An 11,173-nucleotide genomic window follows, 5' to 3' on the forward strand; every position below is an offset into this window, starting at 1 on the left:
CTCTCTAATTTTCTTATTACTGTATAACTGATCAATAACAATCAACAGTTGAGCCTCTGAACACCCATCAAAAACGACACATTTTTATTAAAACACTACTACTGTTTTGAGGGAGGCACTCCCTCACTCATTATTTACAACATTATGGACATTTACAGCTTATCCACAAATAATATCCCGTCTTCACTGACAACAAGCTGCAGGGGGCGCTACAGTATTATTCCACAACGGCTAGTGACACAGGCTAATAACGACTTAAATGTCATAATGGCAGTACAACTCAGCCCACATTTACATGCATTTTCAAAGATCTTGTGCTTGATATGATCCTGACATGCTTCTTGCTGTGCCGTTGTGTGTTTTGAGTTTATTCAAAGGCACTTCCCGATTAGGTTTGTGTTGCACGTTTGTCTTATGGTTGGATAAATGTTAACACCTTAAGTTCATTCAAGATGTGTTTTTGTAAGATTCTTGCATCATAAAACGTGTAGTATCCTGTATCCTGGCCACCTTGGTGACACAAGACAGGTTGTTGTGTGTGGCAGGAATGAGAGGATTTAACTTGTGTGTGCATGTGACAACTACGGGGCGTTTACAGGAACACCCAACGCTTCTTTGCAGCATATCTGGCATTTGTAAAATCCGGAAAAACAATGTCTAGAACGACTGGTATTTCAAATCAGCAGTTTCACAGCAGTGCACGAGTAGACGCTAATGCAGGGCTACATACTCACAAGAAGAGGTTAACTAGCTACAGCTGTAATGCTGTTAGATGCTGATCTGTTACTGAACGCAAACATGCACATTTACATAGTTTCTTTCAGTACTGTAAATAAGCTGATACTTGCAGGTCCGTTATGTCACCCTTCTTCTTTCATTTCCTGGTTGTTGGAAACTGAAGTTTCAACTAATAAAAGTCCCTGAATAGTCTTTGTTCACTTCTGAAGAGTTTGTGTCCGTTTGTGTCCTTTAAAAAAATGGTTCAATGTAAACATCCTTGATCCGTCCGTGCTAATTAATGGTATTGGCCTTGCTGTTGGTGACTATACTAGCAGCCTGCATGACTCTGTAGCGCTCTCGGAGGTTTCGCCGCCTCACGTGCTCGTTGGTGATCTCTATGACGTTTGCTATGGGGAACCAGCCCTTCTGACCGTCAGACAGGCGGATGCCTTCGTAAAAGCCTGTGAGAAAGGGGAGGAGGAGAGTAGGGACAGGGTGGGAGGAGGACAAACAAGGGAAGATTGGAGGTTTCTGTATCGTTCATGCAAGAAAGTCAAAACAAATCAATAAACTGCTAAGGTGGAGGGTTTGAGGATTGACGCAGTTATGAGGATCAGGGTGTATAAGCAAGCAGAGTTGAAGGAAGGGGCACAAAGTCACGTCAGTGCATTCGACTTTTTTGATAAACACATCTGCACTGCATTGAAACCTTAGTCTGTCCAGCTCCACAGACAATGACAGACAAATACAAAAGTGGTGCTAATGTGACAAAAATACAGATTGTTTGCACTTTTGAGTAGTTTCATCTTAAAGAGGACATGTTTACAGTCCTGTATGTGATCATTTTACATTTAAAGGCCTGCTTGTCTCGGTGACAGTCGGATAAATATCAAGTCACCGATGCAGGATTCCTTCCACGTTCTTACCCTCATTGGTTTTGCGGATGACGTTGACGATTTCAGTGGGCTCCAGGGTGAGCTCGTCTGACTGTTGGGCAGTGTACTGCTCCACACACTGCACCTGAGGACAATCTGACACGCATACACATAGCCATAAGAAACACTCACAATCACATGCTATAGTATCACTGTGTGTGCATTGGGTGTGTGTGTGTGTGTGTCCTCACCCCAGTCCTCATAAATCACTTCGTCGTCTTCTCTGTCTGGGTTGGTGGGGTTGGGGAAAGCCGCCATCCACCTGTGCATGTCTGACCTGTTGACAGAAAGGTTAGAAGTGCTGCCTGTTGGGAATTTATATTTTATTGTATGTGGAGATAAAGAGGATTTGGATTTACTTTTCTTATTTGGTCGAGTCAGACTAAGGTACTCACTGGGTGGGAGCTTTCAACAGCCTCTCCATCATGCGTCCCTGGTGGTTTTCCAGCAGCGTGAGGTTGAAGCAGTGCTCGTAGGGACTGCTGCTGCTCCCGCCTTCATCAAGTGGCTGCACCTGCACCAGGGAGCGATGGGCGTGATCCAGTACCACAAACCGCTCCGCACTGCCCAAGAAAAAGAAGATATTATTTGTTGGATACTGGAATTTGTAATTATCAGGCTGAAACTTGAGTTGTAACTGGATAAACAAATGCTGAAGCGTGTGCAGTATTATGTATCGAGTCGTAATTCTCATCTCGTGTGGATGCATGTATGCAACAATGGCATATTTGAAATCTACTCTTCCTCTCTTTTCACATGCTATTCTGCTAAATTTGAGGAAGTCTGGCATTTCACTAGTGACGACACAATGTTAAAGAGTCCTGATTGCTTTTGCGGTCAGTGGTCACATTCTTCATTGTTAAAGTGGCATTACGACAGCTTGTCAAAAGACACAGGCAGAGATTTTCTCTGCACAGCTTCCAAGGAGACTGACTGACTGGCTGCACACAGACCATAACCACCCTCCTGTAACGTATTAATACCATTATTGTTTACAAAGTCAATGATAAACCATAGTGTATGATCTTGAATGTGAAAGTGCAGTGCATCACTCTGAAAGAGCCCCTATCCTGAAGCTAACACATAACCTCAGTTTACAGAGTAACTTACAGGAAACGGTGGCATTTATCTATTGCTTTCCAGCAGCTGCTTGAAAAGTGTTTACTGGCCCTTCACTTAAAGTTATATTCTTGTAAACATTTACAGCATAGATGTTGCGTAACACCAAAGGCTGAGGGTAAGTGAATGAGGGGAAGTGCAGCTACTAATGGAAACCAGCCCCTGAATGAGTGTACAGCCATGCATGCTGCACTGTAGGGCTGCTCTTTGAGCTAAATGCTAATATGCCCACACTGACTAAGCTAACATGCTGATGTTTAACAGGTGTGATGTTTATACCTTGTTAACCATCTCTGTGTGGTGTCATAGCTCTGTAAAATAGCTATTTTGCACAAAACGCAGAGGAAAGCTAAGGTAAGTGATTAGTTTTGCAGGTATTTTACGGTCAGAAATTTTGACTTACTGGTCAATGGACATACTGTAAGTGATGATTTAGAACCCTAATATGTGTAGAAATTAATGTCATGAAAAAGCAGCAAAACATTGAATTCATGTAATATTAAATGTTGAATATTTCTCAAAGCTGTCAAGGCTTTCGTCAGATCTAATTTCTGAATGATTACAGTATATCTGGCATTGATTTTGTTTGAAAATGTCTCTCAGCCCTGTTTGTTTCTAATTGGTGCAGAATAATGGATCGATTCTGCCTCACCCTTTCTTGGCAGCAATGATGAGCAGATCATTGAAGAGGAAGAGGTAGACGGGCGTGAACTTTGCCCTCATGTTGAAGAGAGTTCCTCCTTTGGACATTTCCTGCAGCTCTCCCTTCTTCTCCAAATATCGTGTCTGGGAGATGATCGGGATGGCCTGGAGAGGACACGAGCAAAGGCAGAAAGGTCTATCTCTTTTCTATATAAACGTCCTTTACGTGTGCATTCATGGTGCGTCTGTTTACCTTGAGCTTGTCAAACTCCAGCGTTTGAGACACATGGATCAACTCCTCCATCTGTCTCATCTTTCCCACTTGCGTGTTGCACTCGTCAATAATCTGTGTGATTATGAGTGACAAAAAGAGAATCATGAAATGAATCAGTCAAGAGATTATTTTTCTTTCCACAATTATAAACCTCACATTCGCTTCAGCTGTTATATAAAACCTCTCGTCTCGTTGGTGAACACACTCAAATGTTTCCCTGTTCTTTGTCCTCAGTGACACGTATGACTCACTGTCACTGTGGAGCTCAATCAATAGGAAATCCTTCACTCAAACAATGGCTGACGTCAAATTTCCAGAGGCATGAGAGGCACTCGAGAGTCAAATTATATGGATTTGTAGGCAGAAGGGAGGGTGATGAGTGAAGGGCGTTTACCTTCGACACCGAAGCCAGAGCCTTGGAGGCTGTCTCCTCTTCCTTCGTCCTCTCCTTTGTTCTCTTCAGGATGTTCTGAAACGACAAACAACCACTTTCTATTTCTGCAACGGACAAACAGCATCGACGGGATACATTTTTTCCATCTAAATGCAAACAGGGTCATCAGGTTGAGGCAAGGCGTGCCGGTGTGTTTGCTTGTGGGTCAAGATGTAGTGACGAGGAGATAACGCTGAAATGAGGACATTCCACAAAACAACGCACCGTGATGAACTCAGATCACTGCCTTTCAATAGCTTGTAGCAGAAGTAGAGATGGGTCAGTTATACAGAATGTACTGTGGCATTTCGTTTAGCCACACGAGGAACTAATCTAAAGGTTGCAAAGGCTAACTGCATTGTGGTCACACGCCAGTAACATAACTGTGACAATGACCTCCTGAATTTTCTGGTCAAAGGGGAAGAAACCCAGAAGCAAACAGACATATTTCTGCTTCTTCAATTACAAAGCAACGCACAATGACTCAGAACCATAAATGTATTGAACTGTTTAACACTTACACTGCAGCCTAAGCCTTGCACCTACAAATATAACAGTGTAATTGTGTTTCTATTGTATATTCCTGCATATGATATTTTGGGGGATGAGCTTGTTTGTGAGTTAAATGAGAAGCTAAGACACAAGAGGTGATTTATTCAGCTTAGCATAAAGACTGAAAGCGTGGGACAAAAGCTCTGGCTGTGTCCAAAGTTAAAAAAAAGACCTCTACCTCTACAGCACCTCTGCTGTTTAATCTGCACAAAAAACTAAAATAGAAAAATGAACAGCTGTTTGTTTTTAACAGAGAGCCAATGAGCTGTAACTATAAATCTAAGCTACCCACCTCCTGGCTGTGTTCATCAAACTACTGACTATTGTGAATCTAAGCAGCCACCTTTCTATTGCAAGGTTTTAACTAGTCTTCCTGTAACGTTGCTCACCTCAATGAGCATTTTGATGCGTGTTATTCTCTGGAAGGGCAGCAGCAAGAAGGACATGAAAGGCAGCCGCTGGCATTGAGGCGATTCTTGGAGGCGTGAGATCACCGTAGCGAACTGCACGTTGTTCTTCCTGCGAACACACATTAATAATCATGGTAAATCATTCATATATGCAAACATGCAGCGGTCATGTTCCTAAGCTTGTCGAGAAAAGGGAGAAAAAGGAGGAGGAAGATGGGTTTCAGAAGACAAAACATTGAACAACAATCATCTTTTGTGCTGGTGATTCAGATGGAGAGGACAGACTGCCTTTCCTTACATGAGCATGGTGTAGGTCTTCTCCTGGTAGATCTGGTTGCGGACGTAGTCGATGTAGGCAGGGAAGTTGTGCTGGGCGTGGTAGTGGATTATGTCACAGATGTCAGGGAAAACTATGTCCTTAAATATGCGGTCCTCCAAGTCTTTCAAGAACCTGTGGAGCCAGGAAAGATTTTTAAAAAAATGAAAAAATTAGATTAAAAGCCACCCAAAGACTTACGAAGCCTTAATTGGCCGTGGGGTGGCCTCAGTTCAGGAAATAACTCATTACATCTTTGCTTTTCCTTCCTATCTCGGTATCTTTGTCCCAAGTGACCTCGTGGTAGTTCAAATCATAAATCCCCTTCCTATTTCCCTTTTCCTTTATCTCCCTCCATCCTTCCCTCTGCCATTTCTCACCTCTCGCTGACCTCTCGGACCCTCAGGATGTTGGAGAAGAGGGTCTTCTTGTCTCTGATGATCATCGTCTCCTCCAGATCCCGGCTGTCCAGGAAGTGTTCGGTCAGAACTCGAAGAGATCGAAGGTAAGAGGCCTCGGATGTCAAAACCTCAAACATACTCTGCCGGGGAAAAGGTGAATAATGTCACACATACAGCAGCTAGAAACTGAAATAGAAATAGGGAATTAACACATTATGAAGGCTGCCCCTTTTGTTATTTTAGTTTTCCTGTATAACATTTTCAGCCAAGATTTGGCTGCTGCTGAGAATAACAGCATCATTTCATACACATAGGAATGTTGGAAAGTTAGCAAAGTGACTGTAAAAGCTTCCATCAACTGTGGATGAAGTGAATCAATATTATATTTCAACTGTGAGTGATACAGTGAGGCAGAATTAACCTAATTTACATCAAAACTTCACATTATTGCTCTAAGATGTGATTCTAAAACCTGATACTGCATCTCCCATTTCTCTCCACCTCACATTATTGATTTTTCTTCTAATCTCTCCTCAGTAGATGAGCCTCCCCCACCTCTCCTCACATCAGTCCCTCACCTCCTGGTACTTGCACTCCTCCGGGGTGAGATTCTCCAGCACTCTGCTGTCCCGAACACTCGGGAGGTCCTGCCACAGGGTGCTCTGGCCCGGGGGCGGCACAGGACTGCCCCTGGGTGCTCCATTTCCAGTCGCAGGCCCGCTACCAGTCGCCGTGCCGGTTCCAGTCCCGGAGCGACGGGCTGTCCAGTCCATGGCGTAGTCCACGCTGGTTTTACTGATGTTACGGCAAACTGTCTGCCGTCGGATCTCCTTGGTGATGACGGTGGCACGGTACGTCTGGTAAAGAGGCTCTGAGGGGAAGCAAAGGTCAACAAAATGAACTGTAGGCTGAGTTAAGAGTTTATGACCTGTACAAACTAAAACATGGTGTCTGTCCAACTGGTATCTGGTAAATGGTTGTGTCTCCACAAATAGTGCCATTTGTCAAAATAAAATAGTATGTAGTATAGATTTGAGACACAGCATGAGATCATTGAATTATAGAAGAAAAACCATTATGGTTCTTGGCAAAAGTCACCAACTGATAATGTTGCATGGCTAACATACTGATGTTGCATCATGCTAAAAGTATTACTGTGTCCTGATTGATCTTTTTATGCTTTGCTAGTTCCAGGTGCCAGCCTTACCATCCTGCAGCCGGGACTCCCAGCTGAACGAAGACTCCCTCCTGAGGGAGTCACTCCGAACAGGACGGCTGAAACAGGAAGTGTGGAGGGGGGAGAAAGGGGTCGTACAGGGTAATATTAAACCAAACTCTCCAACAAAACACAGAAGGACAGAACAGTAAGAGGTAAAGTGTGGGTCACAGAGGGTTAACTCACGGTTCTTCCACTGTGTCCTCTTTCTCCCCTTCATTCTCCTCTCCTTCTAAAAAAAACAAGCAAAGGACGTCATCGCTTTCGATCTCACATGAAATTAACTTGTGAATCATTCATTGCTCATCTCAGGCAAACATAATAATGTTTGTTCAGTACAAACCTTTTTTCGGCGTGAGGGATTGCAGTGAGGCGCTGCTGAGCCTCCTGGGGTCTACCTTTGGAGGTGGAGGCGGGGGTCTGTGCGGACTGGCTGGCGGTGGAGTGATGGCCCGCTGGGGGCTCAGCCCGCTGGCAGTGGAGCCGCTGGGGGACGAGGGCCGCAGTGCGCGCCACTCCTCCAGCGTGGGCTGGGGGAGAGGAATGCCGCCGCGGTGCACCGGCGTGAGGCTGCGGCTGTCCTGAGCCACGGGCATCCTCGGTGGGATGGCAGGCGGCACGTCGTCCGGGCTTGATGTGGGTTCTGTGTCCTTCTGAAACTCTGACGTTGGGTCTGAGGTGCTGTAGGACAGTTTAGACCGACGGGCTGGTTTACGAACTTTGATTAGAGGAATATCCAGTTCTTTACACACAGGTGTGGTCTTTTTAGGGTCGAACACTGGAAGAGTGGCCTCGTAAATATTCTCTTCTTCGTTTTGGGTGTGTGTGTAGTGGATTTGTGGTATCTGTTTTGGGGGAACTGGTGGAGATTGTGAGCGAGTGACAGCAAGGGAGGTGAGAACAGAGTGAGGACCTGGGTCCGAGCGTCTCCTGTGATTCTCAGCGATCAAAACGTCCAAAGATTGGTGGAACTTTACCTTTTCTTGTTTCAACACTTCACTCTCATCCACCACAGAAGTCCTCTCTGCCTCATCCCCTGCCTCACTGTCCCCTTCCCCTCCCCTCTCATCCACCTCCCAGTCCTCCCCGTCCTCCCCCCTCTGCCCTTCCACGTCAGTCTCGTCCTCGTCTCCACCTCCCCCCTCCTCCTCCCCACCGTCGATCACGTCCACGGGCACCCATATTAGTTTCATGCCGGGCCACTGGAGGTGACACACACAGCTGCAGCTTGGTTCGCAGCAGGGACTGAGAGGCGTGTGTGGACTGTGCCCCGCCTCCACTTCCGCTTCATCTCCTCCAATCAGCTGCTCCTCCACCTCTTTTCCATCGGGCGCTGCATCAAAAAGAAGCAACACAGATTAACGGCTTTGAAATGTTTATGAAAAGGGAAGAAAATAATGCTGATGGACGCGAATAAGGTATTTCCTGTCTACTTCGTTCCTACATGTGCATCCCCCCAGATAGGACGGCTCATTAGGAGCTTCTCTTTTTCCATCTGCACTTCTCATAAAAGCTTCGCATGATAAACGCTGGGCTGCCGAGTCAGCAGTTCATCATTATGCAAATACAGCAAATCTGCGAGTGGTGTGTTCAAATATTCATGGAAAGTTTGGAGGGTTGCAGTGGGGAAAAAATCCAATATTGACAAAAGGAAATGGAAGAGGTGGAGGGGAGGGAGAGGAGGGAGAGGATGAAGGTTGAAGGGGTCAGTTAGTAAAGAATGAAAGTCACAAAAAAAAGTCAGACAAAGGTAGTGATGGGTTTTCAAAGTCCAACTCAGTATCTAACTGGGAGCCAGAATTCTTCTTAAAAATGTAGTTAAATAAAAATGCAAGGAGCTTGTCAGCTTTTCAGGTAACTGCATCATATTCATTAAAGGCCACAATTCTTGTATTTTGTTGCTAGTGTAACAGTTGCTGTAAATTAAACTCCATCACCAGAACTGCTCAAGTATCACCAGTGGAGCTGAAGCGATTAGTCACTTAATTGATTAGGCAATTTACAAAAATGTAATTGTTAAGCATTTTGATAGTTGACTGATTGTTGAAGTTATTTTTCAGGAAGAAAACATTCTCTGGATCCTGCTTCTCAAATTGGAGGATTTGCTCTTGCTGTTTTTGTGTTGTGGAGTATTGCCAAAGACAAATTGCAATCTGAAGATGTAATATGATCTGATATCGTAGTAGTAATATGCACTGTTTGCCAGTTTCTGATATTGTATTGTCACCAGTGATAATCATCTGTAAAAAGATGTTGACACAGAATCTGAGGTCCTGCCTAAAGGCCTCCTGTCGCTGACAAGGAACCAAAACAAGGAAGTGATAATACAGTATGTGTAACTGAGGAGGGAAAACATAAATCTCTATGTAATCAGAGAGTCAATAAACGTCACTTCTTCAAGTTCTTCTTTTGTTGAGTCAGAACAAAGCTGAACATCATGACACAGCAATGGAAATCCCATGTCAACGAGATTAAGACTGAAAGAAGTTTGAATGTGTTTTACTATGTGACTGTGTACTCACCAAGCAACAAAAACTAGAGGATAAGGAGATACTCTAGTTACTTACACACACACACAGACACACACATACACACACAGGTGATCAGCTGACTGACAGAACCTGTTTACGGCTGTTGGTTCAGACTAGCCAGAGGCACCACACCTGTACGTTTGAGAGTTCAGAGTCAGAACGACAGCCAGACTGTGCTGTCGATTTAACTTTCAATCCCATTGATGTACACACACACACACACATACACACGTGTGTACATTAACTAGCAAATGTCCAATGTTTTTCTTTCAGTTTTATCGATGAGATTTACCTTGCACTGGGAGTCTGTGAACCTGGCCATAACTTAAGTAACACTGCAGGTAAATTCAGGTAAAGTCATTATCACCACGTGAGAATGAAATACACTTCATAGTGTTCTCTGATCTTTGTCCTGCTGACTAAAAGCTGTAATAAATAACGTTAAATGTTGCCAGTTTTGAATGACAGCCAAAGGTAAAGGTCTAACATGCTATAACTGCATTTTCCAGACATCATGTGACAAGGCTTCCTAATGAATAGCATATCAAGGTGAAAGAGCGACGAGTGATGAGCTAAGGACAGAAACACCTCTACCCTTGGGACACTTCAAAATCCACGCTACCTGATCGATCTCCTTCCACACTGATGCCGTCCCCCTCCTCTCCTCCCGCGCTCTCTTTCTGCTTCTGCAGCAAGCGGCTCCTCTTCACAGGCAGCGGAGGCGCCTGCTCGCCTGCTGTCTGGAGCTGCAGACTGGCTCGGCGCGGCTTGGGCTTTATCGTGGGCGGCCTTTTGAACCGTTTGCTTGGCGTGAACTCTGCAGTGCCATTGCTAGGTTGTTCCTCAGGGTCATTCGCCGCAGGCTCCTGCTTGCTAAACTTATTCACAATCTGCTTGACCTTCCCTCCAGAGAGGCTCGAACTCCCGCCTGTGTCTCCCAGAGGAGGGGCGCTGCTTTGCGACGACGGCTTCGGAGGGATCTCTGGTCTCGGTTTGGCCTCAGGTCTGAGGGGTAAAGGTGACGGGGGCTGTTGGGGGGGCGATGCTTCCTGGGCAGACATGGTATGAGAAGCTTTCTCTTACAGTGTGTTTCACTCCCAGCCCCTTTGAGGGCAAAGGTCAATGTGAGCACGCCATCATCACCTGATGAGCAAAGAGAAAGGAGAAAAAAGTTTACCACCAGTTTCATGATATATCAAACATAATGTGTAAATTATTAAAAGAGTACTTTGCACTCAGGATGGACAGTTTAAATAGTATCATCTTTATTTTCCTTTGAAATGCCGGATAGTTTCATCTCCTCAAGAATGAATACAGCCATAATGTATGATATGGAGTCACAAGTAGAAATTGCTTTATTTTATGTCGTTTTCTGGGGATTTCATTCCCACATTAAACAGCTGAGAGCGAACAGGAAACAGGGGAACAAAGAGGTAAAGAGGAGAATGCAATAAAAGTGCCTGGTCAGACTTGAAATGGAGATGTTGTGATCACACAGTGAGGGCCTTCCACTCCTCGGTTAGTAGTTCTCAACCTTTTTGGCTTGTGATTCAATAAAGACATGATTCACTGTCATTATAGTAATTTTCTAAGGGTGAAATAAACATTTACACTAGGCTGCATA

The 11,173-nt window shown here is 44.7% G+C and overlaps 1 protein-coding gene across 1 annotated transcript; it reads right to left on the bottom strand.

Moving 5' to 3' along the window:
* Window positions 1-63: 63 nt before the first annotated feature.
* Window positions 64-10,647, bottom strand: arhgef15b (Rho guanine nucleotide exchange factor 15b). The gene is made up of 15 exons (XM_070854948.1): window positions 10,172-10,647; window positions 7,362-8,351; window positions 7,205-7,250; window positions 7,010-7,077; window positions 6,381-6,673; window positions 5,782-5,942; window positions 5,384-5,536; window positions 5,065-5,194; window positions 4,085-4,159; window positions 3,670-3,762; window positions 3,427-3,581; window positions 2,051-2,218; window positions 1,847-1,932; window positions 1,647-1,751; window positions 64-1,181 (listed from the first exon to the last, which is right to left on the bottom strand). The coding sequence occupies exons 1-15, from the start codon at window positions 10,608-10,610 to the stop codon at window positions 1,012-1,014; spliced, it is 3,132 nt and encodes a 1,043-aa protein (XP_070711049.1). The 5' UTR covers window positions 10,611-10,647; the 3' UTR covers window positions 64-1,011.
* Window positions 10,648-11,173: the final 526 nt, after the last annotated feature.

The sequence above is a fragment of the Pempheris klunzingeri genome, chromosome 23 (assembly GCF_042242105.1).
Source record: "Pempheris klunzingeri isolate RE-2024b chromosome 23, fPemKlu1.hap1, whole genome shotgun sequence".
Lineage (NCBI taxonomy): Eukaryota > Metazoa > Chordata > Actinopteri > Acropomatiformes > Pempheridae > Pempheris > Pempheris klunzingeri.